Source organism: Trichosurus vulpecula, chromosome 1 (assembly GCF_011100635.1).
Source record: "Trichosurus vulpecula isolate mTriVul1 chromosome 1, mTriVul1.pri, whole genome shotgun sequence".
Lineage (NCBI taxonomy): Eukaryota > Metazoa > Chordata > Mammalia > Diprotodontia > Phalangeridae > Trichosurus > Trichosurus vulpecula.
The window spans coordinates 409,491,177-409,516,592 of record NC_050573.1 but is presented as its reverse complement, the minus strand read 5'-3'; the positions used below and the strand labels follow the sequence as shown (position 1 = coordinate 409,516,592).

At 38.4% G+C, this 25,416-nt stretch overlaps 1 protein-coding gene across 1 annotated transcript in view; it reads right to left on the bottom strand.

Moving 5' to 3' along the window:
- NNT (nicotinamide nucleotide transhydrogenase) overlaps positions 1 to 25,416 on the bottom strand; it is a 120,048-nt gene that overhangs the window by 77,099 nt on the left and 17,533 nt on the right. The window contains exons 6-7 of the mRNA XM_036759766.1: positions 22,164 to 22,252; positions 18,175 to 18,362 (exon numbers count right to left, since the gene is read on the bottom strand). Coding sequence (XP_036615661.1) covers positions 18,175 to 18,362; positions 22,164 to 22,252 — 277 coding nt within the window. The remainder of the gene's footprint in view (positions 1 to 18,174; positions 18,363 to 22,163; positions 22,253 to 25,416) is intronic.

Sequence of the window (25,416 nt, the reverse complement as noted above, 5' to 3'; positions counted from 1 at the left end):
GATTTAATTCACTAATACCTATCCCCTCTTATGTCACTGTTGGGTGGCTAGGTGGAGCCATAGTGTTTAGAGTGCCAGGCCTAGAGTCAGGAAGACACTTATTAGCTGTGTAACCCTGTTGACCTCAGTTTCCTCACCTGTAAAATGAGCTGAGAAGGAAACAGCAAGCCAGTACAGTATCTTTGCCATATGGGGTCACGAAGAATGACTGAACAACTGAAACACTTGAACAACTTACGTCACTGACTTCCAAATACTTGTATCTCCAGTGAACTCCAGTTCTACATTCCCAACTGCTTACTGAATAATTTCCTTTAAATGTCTTGCCAGCACCTCAGATTCAGCATGTCCAAAACTGAACTCATCAACTTCTCCTATAAACCTGCCTTTCATTCCAACTTTGCTCTCTGCTGATGGTAAAATCATCTTCCCACGCCTGAAACTCAAGTCCTTCTAGACTCTTTCCTCTCCCTCACATACCCTATATCCAATTATTTGCCAAGTCCTATTGAACATGCTCATAACATAACTTCCATTTTTCACCACTTGTTCATTTCATAGTATCTATCTAGTCTGTGGTACCTATGACACTTTCTTAGAAAGGAATCATGGCATGGTAGCTAAAGAAAGGGCTTCGGAGCCAGGAAGGCCTGCATTCAAGTCCTACTTCTGACTTCTCATGCTGGCTGTGTGACCCTGTCACTTAACCTCTCCATGCTCTAAGAAATGATTTAAGACTCTAAGTTGAAAAGAAGGCACTGTCCTCCATTGCTAGAGGGAATTTCCTTACCTGAAAGCTCCCCACACAAATTAAATAAATGATCTAGTCACTATTCCTACTCCTATCATCCTCTTATGATTTGTATAGGGATATGTTTACTCCCTAGAATTTTGTAAACATGTGTTATCTTTCTTCTGAGAACTATAAATGAACTGATGTTTCTTGATGAAATAAACATATATATGTATAGTATATATTACATATATACTTTCATATGAAGTTATATTAGTAATTAAGCCCTTTTCGCCCTAGTTAAGGTACTTATTATACATTAGAACAGGGCTGTCCAAAATAAGGCCCACAGGCCATATGCAGCCTACAGTGTGACTTATGTGGCCCACCTACAAGCATAGAAATTTACATAAATGCTTCAGTAAAGAAGCCAAGTTACCACAGAGCTCTCACTAAAATGGCAAATCAAAACATATTGTCTATTGTTTCAATAAAAACCAAAGGTTGGACAGCCCTGCATCAGAAGATAAGCACTTCCATAAGGCCTGTGATCCCCACTTGAGAGAACAACACAACACCATCTTCCTGGCACTGGCCAGGCAATATGGAATTTGACTACCACCCTGGATATCTACCTAGGTTTAATTGTTTAATCTTTCTAGTTTAATTGTTTGTTTTCCCATTTCCCTCAATTAAAAATTAAAAATGTATAGATACCTGTTCATCTGGACAAAAAAATGGCCCCAAAGCACCTCAAATCAGAGAAGATCTTCTATATCCTCCTTGTTAGCCAGCCTTGAGTAAACTGGGAAATATTTTAAACCCACAGCCTCATTCCCCTAAACCAGGAGTGGGGAACCTGTGGCCTCGAGGCTACATGTGGCCCTCTTACCCCAAAAGGAGGAATTTCTTAACATATGTCAGAGATGAGACCTTTCCTATTTAAAAAAAAAAAGGAAAACTAGAAGGGGCTGAAAAAACTATTACCTTAATCTGAACAGATATTTAGAACACCAAAGCACTCCCTTCCTATCTCCAGAAGGCTGTAAAGAATATCATCTAATAAAACTCTTTTATACACATAAGTCATGTTCATGGGAGCGAGGGAGAAAAAATTTGGAACTCAAAATCTTATAAAAGTAAATGTTGAAAACTATCTTTACATGTAATTGGAAAAAATTAGCTACTGTTAAGTGGGGAAAAAAAATAAATTATAAATGGTTTAAAGATCAATTTATTGCCCCTAGGACTTTGAAAGCAAGAAATGTTGACATACCAGCTACTAAAAATTCCCATTTGAATAGAAGGACTTGAAACAAATCCTAATAAACACTTTACCTTTGTTAAAGGCAACTGGATAAACATTAACATTAGGCTTGGTATATCCTCTCCAAATCCCAATGTGTGTGTGTGTGTGTGTGTGTGTGTGTGTGTGTGTGTGTGTAACTCAAGACCTAGAAAAGTTAGGAATAGACCATAATTAATCTTCAATACAGTAATTAAAGCAAACATGGATAAATATCTTTTCAAAAGTCAAGCGGATATGCTAAATTCTGGTAAATTACAAACCCAAGAGAGGAAGTGGATGAAAATTATACTATGAATATTAAAGAAGATAGAATACCATGATGAAAAATCGTATTCCATACTACCTTATGTGGAAGAACTTCAAGGCAAGTTTCTGACCAATAATAAAGTTATATGAAGATAGAGTATGGTTGTGGAGGGAACTTCTGTCAGAAATTTACTAGAGGTCTGTGCTAAAAGAAGAGCATAAGAAAAATTACTGACTTGCCTTGTTAAATAGTCTCATTATTTCAGAATGTGAAGGAAAGCAAAAAGGTTACCTGAATCTGACCTATGAGGTAGCGCTGATTCGGGACATAGAAGTAAAGAAACTTTGAGGGAAAGATTGACTATTTCATCTTAAAATTCATAATATAAGGAAGGCTAACTCTAGGTATGGCCTAAAATGTGCCCAAATGATGGAAGAATGGATTACAAGAAACTGAGAAGAGAAACAAGATAGCTGGCTTAAAAGGAACTGGAGAATCTCAACAATAAGATTCCAATGATGCAATCATTAATTATTTCTCTGAAGAAAAAGATATATCTAAGTAGAAAGAAGCATATTTATAAGCTCTGACTTTCAAAGGAAAGGTGAAAGCAAGGGCAATGGTAACTGAGTAAGAATATAAAAGAATGGCAATTCCACCCCTAAAAGCATCAGGAAAACTAACCTCCAGAGCAAGCTGAGCATTTTAGTAAGTACAAAAGATGAAAAAAAAATGGAGAAGGAAGGGCTTTTTAAATTATATTGAAAGCAAAGGAGAAACATGGAAGGAATAAGACCACTGTTTGGGCAAGATGTAAGCCTAAAAGAATAGTCAGAATTGAAAGGATATTAGAAACCCAAGATAAGTGAGGAAACCATAAGAAAACACTTCCCTGCCCTCAACAAATTCAAGTCAGTGGCCCCTGAAGACCAGTCTTCAAATCTAGGTCTTCTTACTACAAGCTCAATATTCTTTCCACTGAGCATAAATCCACAAAGCCTCAAAATCTGAAAGACTAATTCTCAGACCACTGCCCTTATCAAATATTTTAAAGTGTTACTATGTTCACAGGAAATAACTAGTGAAAGGAATGTTTAAATATGGTCACCATATTTGGCAATCAATATTGCTGCCAAAATCCCTAAGCTTTGTTAAGTAATATTACATTTTTGTTGATATTTGTCAATTTGACAAAAAAAAATAAAGCTTTTTAGAAAGAAAACACTGAAGAAATCACTGCCTCGTGCAATAAAAAAGAAGAGCTGGCATGGTATAAAAAATCTTTGGAGATTTGAAGTAAAAATAAATAACCCTTGTTACTACTCTATTAAAAAGTCATTTGTCAGATAATCTCTAACTGAATCACATAGTTATGAGGGTACTTTACATATTTTGAAGATATGAGTAAGTTAGCTTGCTCCCTTCTACACAAATAATCCCTGGGTATGTCTGAATTTGTTAGAGCAGGGACATTAGTCCCAAGTTCTACTATCAGAGCTAAACAAAGTTTTTGGATCCCCCGAGTTGCCCAAACACAACTGAAAGCCTGGGTAAGTAGAGGAAAAGGCAAAATAGAGGAGAGGTAAAGGGAAAAGTCACAACAAAGCTTAAGAAGAAAGAGAAGGAGCAGGAAAGATAAAGGAATGAAGCAGAAATAAGCAAAAAGAGAAGCATGATGGAGAGTAAACCACGAGGAATTCTCCCCATTTGCAAAACATTAGAGAAAACTATGGTGAAGACTGCAAGAGGTATCACCTCCCAAAATTGTGAAAAGGAGTACAGGGGGAAGAGACATCAGGTCACTTCACATGAAACCAAACTGAGCCAAATCATCTCAACAGCATTTTCAAATGAAACTAGAAAAAATGACAAGTGAAAAACAAAACAGCTGTCAGCATTTCTGTAACAAACAATTACCAGCTCTGATGACAGTGAATTGGTATATTTGGACTCTAGACCTGAGTCCGAAAATGTTCTATATGAACAAGTGGAAATAACACAAAAAATGAAGATGGGAAGGGAAAGAACAGCCAAGTACACAGAGAAGAAATCCATGCCAGATACAGTACAATTTTAAAAGTTAACAGGGATTCTCTTCCATACACAAATTTAGAGGATCTTAAAGGTCATATGGGCCAATCCCTTCACTTCAGAGATAAAGAAACTAAAACCTAAAAGTCACCTAAGTGACTTCTTCAAGGTCACAACAAGCGGTGCTTGGTTGAGCCAATGTTACAAATGAGGTGTTCTGCTCTGACTCCAAATCCAGCTACTTTAGGCCACAGTACAAAATCTCAATCTTGTCAATGGCTATACTTCCTCCAAGGGTACACATAACAACCTATCCCTGCCTTACTTCCAGTACAACTCTTGTATATCGCAGGGGATAAGCCAATACGCTGAGGGTCTTCCTCTGAGTCTCTTAAGATTACCCTGGCACAAATGGAATATACCAGCTTCCTATGTGGTATCATTCACTCTCACTACATGAATTGGACACCTTCTTTTCCAATCATTCGTCTTTTTATATCTTTAATGTTTTTTCAAGTGAACAATTACTGAATAAGCTACAGACCCACCACAAGTCTATACATTAACCCAGAAGTGTCTGATTCTTTGGAGACTCTGGTCTTCCATGATTTAAAGCCATACAACATCACTGGAAGAAATACTGGTGCTAAAAAGATGAGTCTTTGCTTCAAGAAAAAGCTTGGCTTTTTTCTGATTATATAAATCATTTGACACAGAACAAAATACAGACTTAAAGGCTTTCCTCCAAAAGGTTGATTCCCATGCATATACAAAAAAATCACATAAGATTCCTTGTCAGAAAAAAACAAAGATAATTGTCAGCATCAAGATAGATATTAAACAGGGAGGCATATACTTGCCAAAGATGTTTGCCATTATCATGGAAGACATACTGTGATTCCTTATGGAGAGTGAGGTCCTCCAGATGCTTCTGTTTACAGATGACATACTGCTGATTGCATTAAGATCTAGAATACTAGACTCCTTAATGAGATCAGTCACAGCTCAAGAGGTCTGCTTATGTGAACTGATGTAGAGTGAAGCTATTAGTAATAGGAAAATTATACATACCATAACTACAGCAATGTTAATGGAAAGGAAGATGGAGAAGGAGAGGGCTAGGGAGAGAGTCAGGGACAAGGACAGGGAGAAAAACAAACCAAATGCAGCATAACTGTACTGAGCAAAAAGACTAGCCCTAGAGAAAAGCTAAAGAAAAAAAAAGTATCATCTCTTATTGGCAAACGCAAAGGACTATAGATGTGCATTACTGTGTATACCACACTGTCATTCTCAGTTAATGTGTTGGTTGGCTTTGGTGAAGTACTTTTTTTCCTTTCTTATTTTAATCTTTGTTTCAATGGATGGTTGCTGGGTAACGAAGGGAGAAGGATATTTTAGAAAATGAGTGATATAAAAACAATATAGCAAGAATACCTTGTTAAAAGAAATGTGCTTAATAATAATAGTACAGAGGGGGAAAACAGGAAAGAGTTAACTATTGTCTTCCAACTGCTACCCTGACCACCAAAGGAGCTTCAGTCATTACAGTGAAAAGAAGGCCAGAACTATATTATGATGTGCAATCTGAAAAAAAGCTCATTGAGTCAGTCAGTCAATAAATACCAGTGTGTACCTTGGACAGGCACTGCAGACAGAAAATGAACTGAAGAGACCAGAACTGAACAGGAGCAAAACAACAGGCTAACTTGCCTCTGAGAAATTTTAGAGCACTTCCAAATAACTCCAAGCTGCTCCCCAAATAAAAGCTCATCTTTCCAACAAAAGTATTCCTCTAGTAATATTACATGGTTGCAAGTCATGGCACTCCACAGTCTCTAACGGATCAAAAACACAGTTTGACCTAAAAGCCAAATGAGAGGTGTAGCAGGTTTAAGTAGGTTGCCAGATGATGACTTGATGTAGAAAGACTTATCTAGGAAATATGTAACTGGAAAAGAAGATGGGCCACTCACACAGCAAGAGCAAGGTATAACAGGTAAACAGCTGAAGTACTACACTGGTACCTACAGAATATTCAGAAACACAGAGAAAGGATTCCAGCATGTTGAGGCCTCTGAAGGATTTAAAGTCAAGCACAGAAGGATAACTGCACATCTATGGAAAGGCTGGAATCTGCACTACTGCAGGAATAATCCCATTCATATCTTTAGGTCCCTCTAAGGGTCATACACTATAGGCATGGTTTATGTACCCTATAGTAAAACTCAAATAATTCAAAGTAAGGTGCATGGGGAAGAGTCCTGTCATTTAAATTAATAAAAGTTAAAATTATATAATACTTTAAAAATTAAAGCTAATTTCCTTCAGTCTACAATCTACATTACATTTTAACATGCCAGGCACTTGTCTCAAGTGACATTATCTACTTTTAACTTTTTAATATCAACAACAACACTGTTATATACATCCTAAATATCAGATTCTATCTTCAGAGGACATGGATTAGCAAAGATGTAACTTTCTGTGCAAACTACCTCACCAGAGTATGAGCTCTCTTTGTAGACTTTTAGCTCCCCCTCCTGGCTGCATGCTACACAACAAAGACATTTAGCATATTTGTTGAAATTCACATGAAAGGTAAGAACTAAAGTACCACTAGTGAGAAAAACATGGTCAGAGGAAAGATCATCTTTCCTTCCTTGTCAATACCACAGCTGCTTCCCCAACATCAGGCTGTGACTATAGTAAACAACTTCCTCCTTTGTCGTCATTTTAACTGACTGGATGCAGGAGGAGACCAAGTGTAAAAGTGTTACAGATCTACCCTCCTCCCAAATTCAGTGGAACACTTATGCTAGGAAAGAGACCCTAGCATGCTGATGGTTTTAATGACAATTATTGCATGATCCACACTTTTTTGTACTGCCTTCTTGGTTTTATGAAATAAGACCAGATCCCTTCTCCCAACTAGCTACCCTGACTGCCAAAGTAGACATCATCCTTACAGACAAAATACTACACTTATTTGCTACAAGGGGTTAATTTAGGAAGGAAGAAGGCAAGGAGGGAGGGAGGGGGAGGGGGGAGGGAGGGGAGAGAGAGGGAGAGAGAGGGAGAGAGAGGGAGAGAGAGGGAGAGAGAGGGAGAGGGAGAGAGAGGGAGAGAGAGGGAGAGAGAGGGAGAGAGAGAGAGAGAGAGAGAGAGAAATAATATGCTTCAGTCTATTTTCAGACTCCATTAGTTCCTTTCTCTGGAGACAGATAGCATTTTTCATCATGAGTCCTTCAGAACTACCCTAGATCAGTGTACTACTGAAAAAAACTAAGCGATTCACAGTTGTTCATCATACACTATGGCTATTACTGTGAACAAGGTTCTCCTGGTTCTGCATCAGTTCATGTAAGTCTTTCCAGGTTTTTCTGAGAGCATTCTGCTTGTCTTTTCTTACAGCATAACAGTATTCCATTGCAATCATATACCACAACTTGTTCAGCCATTCCACAATAATGGATATTCCCTCAAATTCCAATTCTTAGACACCACAAAAAGAGCTGCTACAAATACCCTTGTACAAATAGGTCTTTTCCCTCTTTTTTAATCTCTCTGGGATACAGACCTAGTAGTGGTATTGCTAGGTCAAAGGGTATAAAGGGTTTTGGGCATAGCTCCTTTGCGCATAGTTCCAAATTGTTCTCCAGAATAGTTAGATCAGTTCACAACTCCACCAACAGTGCATTAGTGTCCCAATATTCCCACATCCCCTCCAACATTTATTATTTTCTTTTTTTGTCATATCAGATAAGTGTGAGGTAGTACCTCAGAGTTGTTTTAATTTGCATTTTTCTAATCAACAGTGATTTAGAGCATTACACAGATGAGCACACACATTCCAGTTTCTAGTGCTCTCATTTCTCCTGTCTCTAAAATTTCCTTTGTCTAAATTTTGTATTTAGGGCGGCTGGGTGGTGCAGTGGATAGAGCCCTGGGCCTGGAGTCAGAAAGATTCATCTTCCTGAGTTTAAACCTGGCCTCAGACACTTACTAGCTGTGCGACCCTGGGCAAGTCACTTAACCCTGTTTGCCTCAGTTTCTTCATCTGTAAAAGGAGCTGGTGAAGGAAATGGTGAACCACTCTAATATCTCTGCCAAGAAAACCCCAAAGGGGGTCACAAAGAGTCGGACATGACTGAAAAACAACTGAACAAAAAAATGTGCATTTAATTTTCCATGTATAGAGTATTTCCCCACAAAACAAGGTCAACCCCTTGAGCGCAGGGACAGTTCGGATTTTGTTTTTTCATCCCCATTACCTGACACAAAACGGACATTTAATAAATGCTTGTTGAATTCAATTACTGAAACGAGCAGCTTGTTCCATAAGCTCACAGACACTCCCACACTGCGCCTGCTCATGTCACTGCCTACTTAACTGAATAGAGGCAATGTGGTATAGTGGGAGTACTAGCTCTGGAGTTAGAGGGTCTGAGTTCAAATCCCACTCCCAACACATATTACCAACGTGACTTTAAACAGTCATTTAACCTCCATTGACCTTCATTTCTTCATCTGCAAAACAGAGGTTTGTATTGGATGACTTCCAAAGTCCCTCCCAATTCTAAACCTAAGGTTATAAACGGGTGTAACTGACAGATAACAATCCTCTTCCATAGGATCAAAGATGTAGCACTGGAAGTGATGCCAGAAGCTATCTAGTCCAAGGACTAAGGAATAAGGAAACAGGGAGAATTAATTTATCACATACAGTCCTCTGTGCCCTGAGGAATAGGTAACAGCCCTACAGTTGGGTACTAAAGACCCAGTGAGACAGTTATGGGCAGTCAAAAGATTATACATCAAAAGAGAAGCTACAGCACAAATGACAAAAAATGGGAATAGTCAGTATTGGAAAGGTTGTGGAAAAATAAATATATTAAAGCACCAACAGATGGAAAGCTAAGAATTAAGATAACCATTATGGAAAGAAATTTGGAATTACAAAATGCCTAAATTATAAAGTGGCAAATAAAGTGGCTGAAACATCCATGCCCTTTGACTAAGAGGTTCTACTGCTAATTTATTTACTCCAAGTAGATTATTTAAAAAAAAAAAAAAGGCTGGGCAAAACACTTTACAAATATCTCATTTTATTCTCACAAAAACCTTGCAAAGTGGGAGTTATTATTCTCATTTTACAGCTGAGGAAACTGAGGCACACAGTGGTCACATGGCTATTAAGTGTCTGAAGTCTGATCTGAACTCAGATCTTCCTTCCTACAGCACTCTATTCACTTTATCACCTAGCTGTCTACACTAAAATACTTAAATAAGCACTTTTTGTCATAAAAAAGAATTTGAAACAAAGGGGACACCCAATGATTAAAGAACGGCTAAACACACTGTGGTGCATAAAAATAATGGAATATTACTGGACTGTAAGAAACGATGACTATGATGAATAATGAGGAGGTTAAAACTATGTATGAATTGATTTTTGCAAGTGAAGTAAGCAGAGCCAAGAAAACAATATACACAATGACTACAACAATGTAAATTGAAACAACACCACCTATATAACAATCAAAGATGAATGCTACAAAATTACACAGAACAAATTGGCCCCAAAGAAGTACATATGAGGGGGCAGCTAGGTGGCACAGTGAGTTGAGCACTGGCCCTGGAGTCAGGACAACTCTCAGTTCAAATCCAGGTGTGAACACTTACATATAAGATCTTTTTTAACTTCCTGAACAATTTTGCTTTTCTTTTTTCTTTCAAAAAGTTCCTTGCTATAAAAGATGGTTTTGGGGGGAGGAGAAAACAGGGGGATACAGGAGGAAATCTAGGAAATGTAAAAACAAGATGTCAATCATTTTTTTAAAAGAATGAACAGGATTTCTAAAATGGTAATAGGAAAGGTCTTAGGAGGTCTTAGAAGAGTCCTACTCTGCTATAAATAGCCCAAAAAAGATATAAAAGAAGTCCATATGATCAAGAAAACTAAAAAAAAAAAACCAACAGTAAGCTCCCACATCCAGTCCAGGACAGAGCATGAAGATGGCAAGAAGCCTGAGGACACCCAGAGAGGGGACACACCAGTTGAGAAAGAAGTCAGCACTAGTTTCTATAAACAACCTGAAGCCAGTGGGATCTCAGCCTTGGCCTGCCAAGCGGTAGCAAAAAATAAAGACAGGTTTCCACAGGCTACTGTCCAGTGTACATCTCTAGACATTTGGAGTCGAGACAGGAAACAAACCAGAGCAGCTCTTGGTACCCCTCTAAAACCCTTGAAGTTAGCTTTACTATCAGAGCCATAACAAGAGATAGGGCCAGCTCAGCATCAAGACAATGGGGACTATATAGGAACCCTATAATCTAATATTGGTTTGGGGCCTATAAGGACAGCGTGTAGAGTCACTTCTAAATTGGGGATTGTGCAAGGGGAAGGAGGCAGAGATGGTTTGATGCCAAAAATTCAAACTGCTTTAAAAAAAAAATGGAGGCAAAAGCCAGGATTGCAGCATAGCACAGGGAATGTTTTTTATAGCCCAGTAATATTGGTGACCTGGTCCCAGTCATCCAATCTAGAACTGCAGCAACGGCATCAAGACTATAGAAGGGACAAGACTGAACAGGGTCTGTCCACCCAATCTGAGAGAGGGTGAAGTCTGGCTCAAGCACATAGTCCCAATCCAGTAACACAGCCCAGAGGTATGAGTAAACTGAAGAAAACTCTGAATGTAATTATAATAATAAAGTGCCATTTATAAAGTGTTTACTACATGGCAGGTATTATGCTAAGTGCTTTGCAATGGTTATCTCCTTTGATCCTCACAACAACCCTGTGCATTAGCAAGCACACTAGCACACCCAGGATGGCCTGCAAGCACAGGTTCTTTGATCTGCTTTTCTGAAGGAAAGACAGCGTCAAAGGTGTTAATGATATTATTTTAATTAAAGATATGTAAGTAAAGAAGGTAGAGGTCATTCACCAGTTCAGGGGAAAGGTCAGCACCCTGAACACAGAGAAAATACAAGCAGAGAGAAATTAACACAGAGATCTAATAGACAGGGCTCCAACAGTCTAAACAAAGTAAAAGATACATAATCACCAAACCAGGGAGTGCCAACATCTGGGTTCACAAAGTGGGGGGAGGGGGGCCTCCTTAACAACAGCTACCTCAAGTTTCATCCGGACAAGTCACAAAGACCTCAGGTGAACATTCTTCCCATGGGTGAGCCCCAAAGCAAAATCTCACTCAGAATACATATATACTTTTGGCTAACAGTCTCAGAGCCAGAAGGCATCAACATTCAGTGCCTAAATAGCTTAGTACCAAAAGGTGTGAAAGCCTTCCTGCAAGCAAGCCTCCTCTAGGCAAGCTTCCCCTTAGGAAAGCTGTAAGTTCCTCCCCCGGTGGGCTCTATGTGACTCAGGATATATGACAGCTATGAGCTGGGCCAGAGCTCAAAGCAGCAAGACATCTGTGATTGAAATACCTGTGTACCTTTAGACTTGGGAACATGGCCCCAGTTCCAAGGAAAAAAGGGAACACAAGATCACATAGGCCTATTAATGGATGGAGAAGATCTTATATTCCATTAAAGAGAAATCATAAGGGACTTATTAAGTTGAACTGTTTACATTCCTACATGGAAAGATGGTATTTGTGACTCATGAGACCTTTCTCACCCAGTATTAGGACAGTTGAAGGGAATATTCACACACACACACACACACACACATATATGTATGTATATATATATGTATATATATATATGTATAGATGTATAGACAGGTTACAGGGTGAGATGAATATGAAGGGATGATATATATTGGGGGGAGAGAGACAGAACAGGGTAAATTATCTCACCTAAAAATGGCTGTTATAATGGAAGGGAAGAGGGGGTAGGTGAAAGGCAATGAGTGAACCTTAATGTCATCGGACTTGACTTAAGGAGGGAATAACATACACACTCAATAGGGTATCTTACCCTACAGGAAAATAGGAGGGAAGGAGATAGGAGCGGGAATGATAGAAGGGGGCAGATAGGGGGAGGAGGTAATCAAAAGCAAACACTTTTGGAAAGGAACAGGGTCAAAGGAGAAAACTGAATAAAGGGGGACAGGATAGGCTGGAGGGAAATATAGTTAGTCTTTCACAACATGACTATTATGAAAGCGTTTTGCATAACGATACATGTATAACCTATAGTGAATTGCTTGCCTTCTCAAGGAGGATGGGTGGGGAGGAAAGAAGGAAGAGCATTTGAAACTCAGTTCTAAAAACAAATGTTTAAAAATTGTTTTTACATGCAACTGGGAAATAAGATACACAGGCAATGGGGTACAGAAATCTATCTGGCCTTACAAGAAAGTAAGGCAGAAGGGGGTAAAGGGGGTGAGTGGGGTGATAGAAGGGAGGGCAGACTGGGGAAAGGGGCAATCAGAATACATGCCATGTTGGGGTGGGGGGGGAGGGTAGAGATGGGGAGAAAATTTGTATCTCAAAATCCTGTGGAAACAAATGTTGAAAACTAAAATAAATTTAAAACAAAAGATAAAGGAATACACTAAGGAAAAATCAAGGGCAAAAAAAGAAGTAGGATCTTACTTTTTCTCATAATTAGGGCATGTGAGGAGAAGATAATGCAAATATAGAAGGGGTAGAGGAAGAAGGCCTCTCATTAACTTTATTCATCAGAACTAGGCAAAAGAGTCTTGAAAACAAACACAAAGAGTTTGGTATAGAAATACATTAAAATCAGTAGGGAATAAGAAGAGGAGAGGGAGAAAGGAATAGAATTAGGTAGAGAAAAATTACAAGCGAAGCTTAACTTTTAGGGTTAAGAGATTGGCTAAAATGACATAAGGGGAAAGTGACAAATGTTGGAGGGGATGTGGAAAAACTGGAACTTTAATTCATTGCTGGTGGATCTAGGACCTGATCCAACCATTTTGGAGAGAGATTTGGAATTATCCCCAAAATGTCATTAAACTGTCTATACCACTTGACCAAGCAAAACCACTATTAGGTCTGTTTCCCAAGATGATTAGGGAAAATGGAAAAGGATCTACAGGTTCTAAAATATTTATAGCAGCTCTCTTTGTGGGGGCAGAGAACTGGAAATTGCAGGGATGCCCATCAATTGGGGAATGACTGAACAAACTATGACACATTCCTGATGGAATATTACTCTACTATAAAAATTGACAAGGTCAATAATTTTAGAAAAGCATGGAGAGACCTCCACAAAATAATGAAGAGCAAAATGAGCAGAACCAAGAGAACGCTGTATATAGTAACAGCTACTGTTTTAAGAACAACTTTGAGAAGATGGCTGCTGGTAAGCACGGACTAGAGTGAGCTCCGTACCCAAGTCCCTCCAAAAACCTATAAAAATGGCTCTGAACCAATTCTAGAACGGCAGAACCCACAGAACAGCAGAGGAAGCAGGGCTCCAGCCCAGGACAGCCCGGATGGTCTCTGGGTGAGCTCTATTCCACACGGAGCTGGGAGCTGGGAGCTGGGAACGGAGTGGAGCAGAGCCCAGCCTGAGCGGCGTGGACGATCCAGACCAGAAGCCGGGCGGAGGGGGCCCTAGCGCCCTGAATATGTGAGCTGCGGCAGTTACCAGACCCCTCGACCCACAAACACCAAAGACTGCGGAGAAGGTTAGTGGGAAAAGCTGCAGGAGTGGAAGGAGTTCGCGGTTCGGCTTCCAGCCCCGGGGGCAGCTACAGCTGTTGTTACTTCCGGCTCCAGGCCCACCTGGTGGGAGGAATTAAGTGGCGGATCACAGCAGGGGTGCACAGCCTGCCGAAGATCTGAGCCCAGTCTGGACTGGGGGTCCTTGGGGAAGGAGGAGTGCGGCTCTGACAGACCTGGCACCTCCCCCCCAAACGTAGAACATAGAACTCTGTAATCTACAAGCAGTCATACCCCACTGAAAAACTCAAGGGTCAAGTTAGTTGGTTGGGAATATGGCCAGGCAGCGAAAACGCGCCCAGATTCAGTCTCAGACTTTGGATTCTTTCTTTGGTGACAAAGAAGACCAAAACATACAGCCTAAAGAAGACAACAAAGTCATAGAGCCTACAACCAAAGCCTCCAAGAAAAACATGAACTGGCCCCAGACCATAGAAGAACTCAGAAAGGATTTGGAAAAGCAAGTTAGAGAAGTAGAGGAAAAATTGGGAAGAGAAATAAGAAGGATGCGAGAAAACCATGAAAAACAAGTCAATGACTTGCTAAAGGAGACCCAAAAAAATACTGAAAAATACACTGAAGAAAACAACACCTTAAAAAATAGACTAACTCAAATGGCAAAAGAGCTCCAAAAAGCCAACGAGGAGAAGAATTCCTTGAAAGGCAGAATTAGCCAAATGGAAAAGAAGGTCCAAAAGACCACTGAAGAAAATACTACTTTAAAAATTAGATTGGAGCAAGTGGAAGCTAGTGACTTTATGAGAAATCAGGATATTATAAAACAGAACCAGAGGAATGAAAAAATGGAAGACAATGTGAAATATCTCCTTGGAAAAACCACTGACCTGGAAAATAGATCCAGGAGAGAGAATTTAAAAATTATTGGACTACCTGAAAGCCATGATCAAAAAAAGAGCCTAGACACCATCTTTCAAGAAATTCTCAAGGAGAACTGCCCTGATATTCTAGAGCCACAGGGCAAAATAGAAATTGAAAGAATCCATCGATCGCCTCTGCAAATAGATCCCAAAAAGAAATCTCCTAGGAATATTGTTGCCAAATTCCAGAGCTCCCAGATCAAGGAGAAAATACTGCAAGCAGCCAGAAAGAAACAATTTGAGTATTGTGGAAACCCAATCAGAATAACCCAAGATCTGGCAGCCTCTACATTAAGAGATCGAAGGGCTTGGAATGCGATATTCCGGAGGTCAATGGAGCTAGGATTAAAACCTAGAATCACCTACCCAGCAAAACTGAGTATCATGTTCCAAGGCAAAATATGGATTTTCAATAAAATAGAGGACTTTCAAGCTTTCTCAGTGAAAAGACCAGAACTGAATAGAAAATTTGACTTTCAAACACAAGAATCAAGAGAAGCATGAAAAGGTAATCAAGAAACGGAAATTGCAAGGGACTTACTAAAGTTGAACTGTTTTGTTTACATTCCTACATGGAAAGATGATGAGTATGATTCATGAGACCTCAGTATTAGGGTAGTTGAAGGGAATATGCATATATATATATATATGCATATATATATATATGTTTAAGTATATATATATAAGTGAATGTGTATGTATGTATCTATGTGTATATGTATGTATGTGTATGTATGTGTGTATATATATATATATGTAAAAGAGAGAGAGCAGACACAGGGTGAGTTGAGGATGAAGGGAAGATATCTAAAAGAAATAAAATGAAATTAAGGGATGAGAGAGTAACATACTGAGAGAGGGAGATAGGGAGAGATAGAATGGGGTGGATTATCTCGCATAAAGGTGGCAAGAGGAAGCAGTTCTATGGGAGGAGGGGGGAGGGCAGGTGAGGGGGGAATGAGTGAACCTTGCTCTCATCAGATTTGGCCTGAGGGGGAATACCATACATACTCAGTTGGGTATCTTACCCCACAGGAAAGAAGAGGGAGGAAGATAAAAAAAAAAATAAAAGGCGGGGGGATGATGGAGTGGAGGGCAGATGGGGGTGGAGGTAATCAAAACAAACACTTTGGAAAGGGGACAGGGTCAAGGGAGAAAATTCAATAACGCGGGATGGGTTGGGAAGGAGCAAAATGTAGTTAGCCTTTCACAACATGAGTATTGTGGAAGGGTTATACATAATAATACATGTGTGGCCTAGGTTGAATTGCTCAACTTCTTAGGGAGGGTGGGTGGGAAGGGAAGAGGGAAGGGAATTTGGAACTCAAAGTTTTAAAATCAGATGTTCAAAAACAAAAAAAGTTTTTGCATGCAACTAAAAAATAAGATACACAGGCAATGGGGCGTAGAAATTTATCTTGCCCTACAAGAAAGGAAGGGAAAAGGGGATGAGAGGGGAGGGGGGTGATAGAGGGGAGGGCTGATTGGGGAACAGGGCAACCAGAATATATGCCATCTTGGAGTGGGGGGGGAGGGCAGAAATGGGGAGAAAATTTGTAATTCAAACTGTTGTGAAAATCAATGCTGAAAACCAAATATGTTAAATAAATAAATTGCATTTAAAAAAAAAAAAAAAGAACAACTTTGAGCAACCAAGTTATTCTATTATAAATGGCCAAATTAATCTCAAAAACCCTATGAAGGAAAATGCTATTTGAATCCAGAAAGGAATATTGCTATAGTATAGGAAATGATGACCTGGTTGATTTAGAAAAACATGGAAAGACTTGGACTTATGAAGGAAGATGCTTTCCACCTTCAGAGAAACAGATACTAGGAGGAAATAAGCATGGTCTTACATATATGTGTATGCGCATATATGTGTAAATATGGGTATTTATAGATATCTATACATATGTATCCATGCTTAATTGTAGCCTTCTTGGGGGGGAGGGGAGAGGGGAAAAAATAAATTAAAAAGTGCACAGCAGAGAAAAAAGAAAACCAACAAGGAAGCAAATAAAAGGTGGACAGCTTTGAAAACAATGTGTAGTACTTATCATACAGGTTTTCCTGAGGTGGAAATGTATTGTTTTACATTGAGTCCTCTCTTATGGTCTGCTGTGTACGTTGAAATGTTTTTTTCTTCTTTTCCCATTTTGTATTTAAGTGTAAAACAAAATTTACCCAAAAAAATGATAACATGACATCCAAAATTTTGCAGCATACACTTGGCAAAACTCACTCCCATACTTCCATCCTTTGATAATCATTGTTCTAAGCCATAGAAGAAAAAGGACTCTCATCCTAATTTTCTTCTGGGGTTAGAGTAAGTCTTCCTCTTTCCATCTACTAAAATCTAAAATAAAATCTCCCTTACAACTCATTCCTCTTTTTCTCAATTTCCTTCAAAAACAGAAATGTTCCTCATAGATAGCTGAGAGGAAATAGGCCATATCTTGAGGTCACCAGACATGAAAGACATCCCCACTTGTATACCACCTTATTTTTTACTAGCCAGAAAATAGCTTTTTCCCCATATATGAAAGCCCCATTCACCTGCACATGGAGTACAACTGCCTACTGGGTGGGGGAGGAGGATATATTCAGAAACGAATATGATATAAAACACAAAAAGTATGAATAAAATTTTAAGAAATAAATAGAAGAAAAAGTATGTAATTGTTTATCTGAAGACCTAGGGCAAATAATATGACTAATAAGCTATGTGAAGGTCTTTCCCTGGCACCATCCATGACATTTCTCCTTTACCCAAGAGCCAACATGGGCAATAGCAACACTGGTTTCTTATTTTGTGACTCATGGTAGCATCATCCCTGCTCTGTTAAATATATGTGTATGTGTGTATATGTATTTATATATACACATACATATATGTATGTATATACATGTATGTGTGTATATGAATATACATATATTGTGTATCTACAAAACTATTCATAAATGTGTATACATTTAAAACACACATTCATATAAATATCAGATGCATACCTACTTTCCGAAAGATACTTTTTTGAAATATCAAAACCATCAAATTTACATTTTCACAAGTTTCTTGTGAAACTTGAAAATCAACTAACCTTCACTTTAGAAATAGGGTTTTATGTTATATAGACTTCTTCCCATCCCTAAGGAGATATCAAAATCACCTTTGAAGAATCTGTGATTACTTACTGACCAGTTCTATGCCATAATATCACTAGAAGCTTGTCAAGAACAAAATATTATAAATGAAAAAAACAGATTCAGGAGAGGGAAAAAATACAATTATAAAAATTAATTACCTGGAATAAGGGCTGTGCTGATGAGAATATCAACTTCTTTACACTGCTGGGCAAAGAGTTTCATTTCTGCCTCAATGAATTCTTTGGACATTTCTTTGGCGTATCCTCCTTGTCCCTCTCCTGATTCTTTCAAGTCAACTTCCAAAGGCTCTGCCCCAAGAGACTTAAACTGCTCCAAAGCTGCAGCTCTAAAAAGAAAACCAAATACAAACCACTCCTGGTCAAAGGTGAGTAAGCTTTCAAAACATTTTAAAAGATGTATCTGAGGACCTTGGCATGGAAATCTGTATCATTCACATAGAAACTATTGTGTTATATAAACATATTCAGACAAGGATATCCACAATAACTCTCCAAAAGGGGAGTGATAATTACTGTACATTGAAAATACGTGCCAGAAAATAATAAAAATAATTTTACACAATGAATTTTTGTTGACAATAACAAAAACATCTGATCCACACTAGGATTTCTTTGACAGCCATAAGACTACAGGTTCAATATGAATCAACAATGCGAGATGGTAGTACAAAAAGCTATTTCAATCTTAAACTGTGGTAAAAAGCTGCAACCAAGAATCCTGCTATTGCTCTGCCCAGATCAGACCAATAGTATGCCCACTTATGGGAGTAAAATTTTAGGAACGATATCAACAAAGTACAGTACATCCAGAGGAGAACAACCAAGATAACCAAGAAGAAGATGGAAAATCTTGCTATATGAGGACTGAAGTGAAGTTAAGCTTTGATAAGGAGACACTTGAGGAGACATAAGCAATACCTTCAAATATAGTCAAAATAATGGTCCATTTTATATAGCACTTAGAGGTTTACAAAGTTCTTTCCTCATAACAAACTTAGGTACATATCATCATTACCACTTTATAAATGAGACAACAGGTTCAGGGAAATTAACATATCTGATGAGTTATTGCATAAAAGAGGGATTTGATTTATTCTTCCTGACCCCGAAAAGAGAGAAATAGAATGAATAAGCATAAAATACGGGGAGATCTATTTCAGCTCAATTTAAGGAAGAACTACCAAGCATCAGTTTCTAAAAATATAAAGGGCTTCCTTGGAGGGCAGCAAAGTTCCTCACCACTGGAAGCCTTCAACGAGGAGCTGGATGAACAGATGCCAGAAATGTTGCAAATAAGACTCATGCCTCATTCAGATGATGGGGGTCAGATTCAATGTACCTCTGAGCTCCTACCAGCAGATTTTTAATCTGTCAACTTTCCTATTACTTAGGGTTCTCCTTATTTTGTTACTATCACATATATGTGTTTATTATATCTATAAATTATCTGGTCCTCCGTTGTTTCACTGATTTAGGTGTTTTAATAAAAACTCTTAAGACAAATTAATTATAAGAGGTGAGCTATCAAAAAAAAACTATCAAGCCATATGGGAAAAAAAAAACAAAGAACTTCCAAACCTCTTTACCACACCTCCACTAAAATGAAAAGTTCCTACAACCACATAAGCTCTTAAAATACCTTGTGAAGTGGACATCCCTGCTGCAGTTTCCTCTCTCAGATCACTCCAGTCAAAATATTACAATACAAGCATTAGTCAATAATAATAACAATAAGTACTTGGTAAGACTCTCCTTTCCTTTGGATAAACCACACTTTTTGAACTGCAATGAACTCCCAGTTCCTTAAGTTGCATAACTGGCACAAATACAATATTCAATACCATAGTAGAGTTTTGTCCCAAAATATCTTATAGTAACTACCTTCTAATACATTCTTATGACAGGGTAGAATGCTGGATTTGAAGACACAAAGTCCTGAGTTCAAAACCTACCTCTGATATGACCACGGACAAGTTATTTAACCTCCTTGAGTCTGTTTCCTCATCTGTAAAATGGAGGTAATAACATATGTCGTACCTGCCTCACGGGGTTGTCGTGAGACTCCAATGAGATTTGAAAATTTTAGGGACAGATAAATCTAAGTTATTATTGATGATGTTAGATGCTTATCCCCAATCTGAAGTTAGTAAAGTGGATTTTAATCTGGAGGTTCTGGAGAAAATTCTTATCAGTAATATTTGTAAAACTTTAAAGATGAGCTCTAAGAAGGAAATAATATATGCGTAATTGCAGTTATATCTGATATGAGCCCTATTCACTTTGAAAAATGGCTTATTTGTCCACTTCAGGTAGCTGACTTTTTATTAGCCACAATACTTCTATGAACAAACCCAGTATCTGAACTCAGGGTAACCAGGTGCAAACTAATTTTTGTGTAAAATCCCTGGCTCTCAGGTTGATAATTTTCTCGAACTCTACTCCTTGGCTATTCTACCTCAAATAATTGCAGCAGCAATCGTCATCTTAATGCTAGTGAAGTCTAATCTGAATGATACTTAACCAATTTTTAAATGATTTAAACAAAAATAACAACATTGCTTTAAGTCCAAGTGCTTTATAAACTCAGCACTTAGAATTTCTTAAATGAGCTTTTCATCTTTAACAGTGTTCTAGGAAATGTGTATCTGTCTGCTGCAAAAGAAGTAGAGATGAGACAGACAGAGAATGGTGAATAACAGGATCTGAATACAAAGACAACACACTACAGGCCCAAATGATGGGACGAATCTAACAAAATGAAATTTAATAGGGACAAATGTAAAGTCCTCCACTTAGGTTAAAAATATCAACCGTACAAGAATGGAATGAGGAAGTTGTGGCTCGATGCCTGTTCACATGACAAAGACCTTAGGAAGCAGACTCAAGGTCAATATGAGAGAAAAGTATGAAGTGGCTTACCAAAAAAAAAAAAAAAGCCAATGCAATCTCTGGCACATTAAAAGTATAGTTTATAGAACAAAGGAGATGATAATTATTGCCGAATGAGAGAGGGGCATCATTTCACTCCACTATCCTGGTCAAATCAAGTACTGGAATACCAAGTTCAGATGTAGGGACATTTTTGAAATTGCATTGAAAAGTCAGAGTGTGACCTGCAGAGTGAATAGGATGGTAACAGGACTTTAAGCCACCTCACCAGCAGACAAATGAACAGAGACACGAGGTTATAAACATTTACTTTCTGTAATGCATTCTAAGTTCTGGGGATATAAATAAAAAAGCAAGACGGCCTCTGCTCTAGCACACTTTCTAACAGGGGGAAACCACTTATATAGATGTTTAGTTTGGAAAAGAAAAGCCTTAAGCTGGGCCTAATACTGTTGGGTAGTGGAAAGTACACTGGCTTAAGAACTATAAGACCTGGGTGCTGATCTTCTTATATTATTAAGAACCTGTGACAGCCCATGTGACATTGGGCAACTTACCACTTGCCAGGTTTGTTGTAGAAGGTGTTATTTTGGGACTTCATGGTAACTGAGCTCCCTTACAACTGTGAAATTCTGAGATGCCATGCAACTCTGGTCCCATTATCAATCTACATAACACCAACTTTATAAGGTGTGGGGTTTGGAGGAGAAGAGAATGAGGGAGAGTCAGTTGGTTTTGGTTTTCAATTACTAATAATGTACATTGTTTGTACCTTATCAAAATTGCTTATTTTTTTCCAGGAGAACTTTTAAAAACTTTTAGATAGTAACATTTATTTTCTAATATATAATGAAATATGTACACATATATGTACATATAGATACATAAATACACACACAAGCTGCCCTTGCAACAAAGGAAAAAAATGAAGGTGACTTCCAACACATTTGGCAATGGCTCTGTGGTAAATTTTTCTGAAGATACAAACAAGAGTAACAGAGGACAGGAAGGTATGGATGAGCTGCAATGTGAATTATTGAAGGGAACTACAAAATTTATGAAAACCCAAATCCATTTGAGTATAAGGAGCTCAACAGGAAAAAGTTTTCAATACGCTATTTCATAAAGGAGAAAATTTTTCAATTTACTAGGCAGATAGTATACAAAAACAAAGCATTCTAATAGTTAAATCAAATAGAAATCTGTCCTATTAACAGAATCACTAGTGAAATACTTACCTCGTATCAAACCCTCGAACAATTGCACCCATAGCCTTAGCTGCTCCAGCAGAAGCAAGACCAGCAACTCCACCACCAATGATAAGAATCTAGATTGAGAAGTGTAATCCGTTATTTTTAAAACAAAATTAATTATCAAAGTGTTTGAAAGACTATTGGAACTGGGTGGAACTGCAAATAGAACTGCATTAGCCTGGCTATTCTCTATGAGGCAGTTAAATCAACTTTTTTTCTTTAAACCTGTTTTCAAAATAGAAATTTCTGGTTTAACCAACCACTTATTTCCATTCAGACTAACAATTAGCATTTCAATCCACAAACTACTACAACATTGCTATTATAAGGTATCTAAAAATTGACTTGTAAAAGTCAACTTGTAAAAGCTACTTCCACAAAAATCTCAATTATAGACATCTTAGTTACCTCTTCTAATTCAAATTCCAACATTTCCTAAGTTCAGGGAATTTTGTTGTTGTTAAGTCTTTCAGGTGTCTTTGATTCATGATCCCATCTGGGTTTTTCTTGGCAAAAATACTGGAGTGGTTTGCCATTTCCTTCTCCAGACAAACTGAACTGAGGCAAACAGGGTTAAGTGACTTGCCCAGGGTCACACAGCTAATAAGTGTCTGAGGCCACATCTGAACTCAGGAAGATGAATCTTCCTGATTCCAAGCCTAGTGCTCTATCCACTGAGCCACTGGGTTGCCCCTGTAAGTTCAAGGAATATGAAGACATTTAATATGGGTATAACCTTAGTGAGGTGTCTCCTCACTGCCTACCTCAAACATTCAATGTTAACATTACTACACTACTGCAATAAATATGCCCCTAAAGCCTAAAACAACGGCAACTGCTTGACTACTGAGAGGTATAATTCAAGAGACCACAAGAATTTATAATTCCTCTGATACACGAACCTACCTATTCTCCCAGAAACAAATAGAAACAATGTTCTGAGAACCTTAGAAATGAATCTCCCTGAGCACTGTTGCAAAGAAAGCCTGGTAGATACATTGTCGAATTAAAGGCTAGACGATGTCCCTCAGAAGGTATCCAGCATTCACAGAATTAATGATGCTTATAAACATACAACAACCCACAAATGTGAATAACTTCCTCAATCCTAGTCATCCTGAGCAACGGCATCCAGAAATAACAAAGGAACTAGGGGTCCCAGCAAATGCAAGGTATAATCATTGATCTCTAATAGAGGACAGAATCTAGAAAGGTTATCTGGGCAACTCCCTGATTGTAGAAGGGACTACATTTAAGATCAAATTCAACAGATGAGAATTATTCCTATACGTGAAGGAATTCAGGCTTGAGAATGACCCTGCCTTCTTTGGGAGTATCTAACTTTCTTCTCTATTGAAAAATTTTTCTTGGATCTTACTTAAAATCCCTCATGATTCAGCTAAACACTTTTAATATTGTTTTGGTCTCAACGGAAAAATAGAACTACTCACCACTGTCAAATCACATTTCCAACTTTTCATTTCCAAGATAAGCAATTCTCATACCTGTAGCAAATGCTGAATAATTCCAGGCCTATTTCACCAACTTGTATCTGCACCGCGCCCCACCCCCTCCAAGAAAATCTGAGGATGACCCTAAAAACAAAATCATGGTCCTCCACAAGTACATGGACCTAACAGTTATATGGACTAGATATTTCAGAATTATAGAATTCTAGAACTGGAAATTCTTCCAGTCCAATATTCTTATTTGGCTCAAACTGAAGCCCACAGTTTAAGTCTTCACCCCTAATCACATGTATTCACTGAATAGCAGAGGCTACTTAGTGGAAAAAGCAAGATAAGAATCCAGCTTTCCCTAGCTGCCAGGCCAATGTTCCTTTAACTATAGCATAGCCCTCTCCCAGTTACTAGTGAAAATATCATGTAAGAAAGAATAAGCATAGCCCCAAAGAAAAAATAGGAGCTAACACCTCCTTCCATTCCTTTACAGAAATGGGAGATCCATGATGTAAAACACTGCTTATATTTTCAGATTTTTTTATGTGTTGATTAATTATGCTGATTTTTTTCCCTCTCCTTTTAATTGTTTTCATTTTTTTTAATTTTGTTATATAAAATGGTTCCCTGGGAGGAAGGAGAAAAATATAGAGGTAATTTTAGGGAATGTAAAAACAAGATATTAATAGAAAACTTTTTTTAAAAAAAGAAAAAATATTCTAGAAGAAAAAACAGATTTTCAAAAAAAAAAATAAGAGTTCTAAAAAGAAAGGCATATGATGGCAGGCATGGTGGTACACACCCTGCAATCCCTGCTCCTGGTGGCTTCCTTGAGTCTGATCATTCTAAGATGCAATGGAGCTAAAGCCAATCGGTTGTCCACATCAAGTCTAGCACTTACATGGTGAGCCCTCAGGAGTGGAGAGACACCAAGCTGCCTAAGCAAGAATAAACTAGCCCAGGATAGAAGATATAGAACAGGTTAAAGCTTCTCTGCCAATCAGTATTAGGATCAGACAAGTGAGCGGCAGCTATACTTCTAGCCTGGGTGAGATAGGGAAGCCCCAGTCTTAAAATAATTATAATCACAACCATAATCCTAATAGATATATGACCTTTAGTCACTTAATTTCTCCCTGCTCCCCCAGCCTTTTACTCCTATTCTAGCTTCACTTGTCTCCCTTCACAGTTTTGATTCTATGGTGAGCCATTTCATGGACGCTCTCCTTTACTCTCAAATTCACTCATTTTCCTATGTTCCTGACCTGTTCATATCTAATACAAGCTTGCCCTCTGTCTTCATCTCTGTTCCTATTCCTGATCTACGAAGCTACTGGAGAAAGCCATGAAACAATGCTGCCTGAGTCCATTTCAAATTTATGAAATCAAACCTCAACTGGCCCATCACTACTACATGGTAATCCTTTTATTCATCTCCCAGGTAGTAACAGACATTTATAGGCCCTTAAAGAGCACAAAGCACTTCACATGATTTCATACTTTCCCTTCTACTATATTGTCCCCAACAACTGTCCCAGAATTTCTCTTTTCTTTTCCCAACCCCACAATCCCTCTTTTTTTCATATGGCCTGATCTCACACTTTCCTGAAAAGGCTCAGATCATGTGACATTGAGCTCTTTTAACATTCTGCTTCCTCAGTGCCTTTTAACCTCTCTTCTCCCTTTTTATTTCCTTGTTCTCCAGACTCAAAAAAAGAGATAGCACCTTCTTCTTGCCAAGACCAACACTTGTGCTTGTTCCTCTGAGGACAACCCCC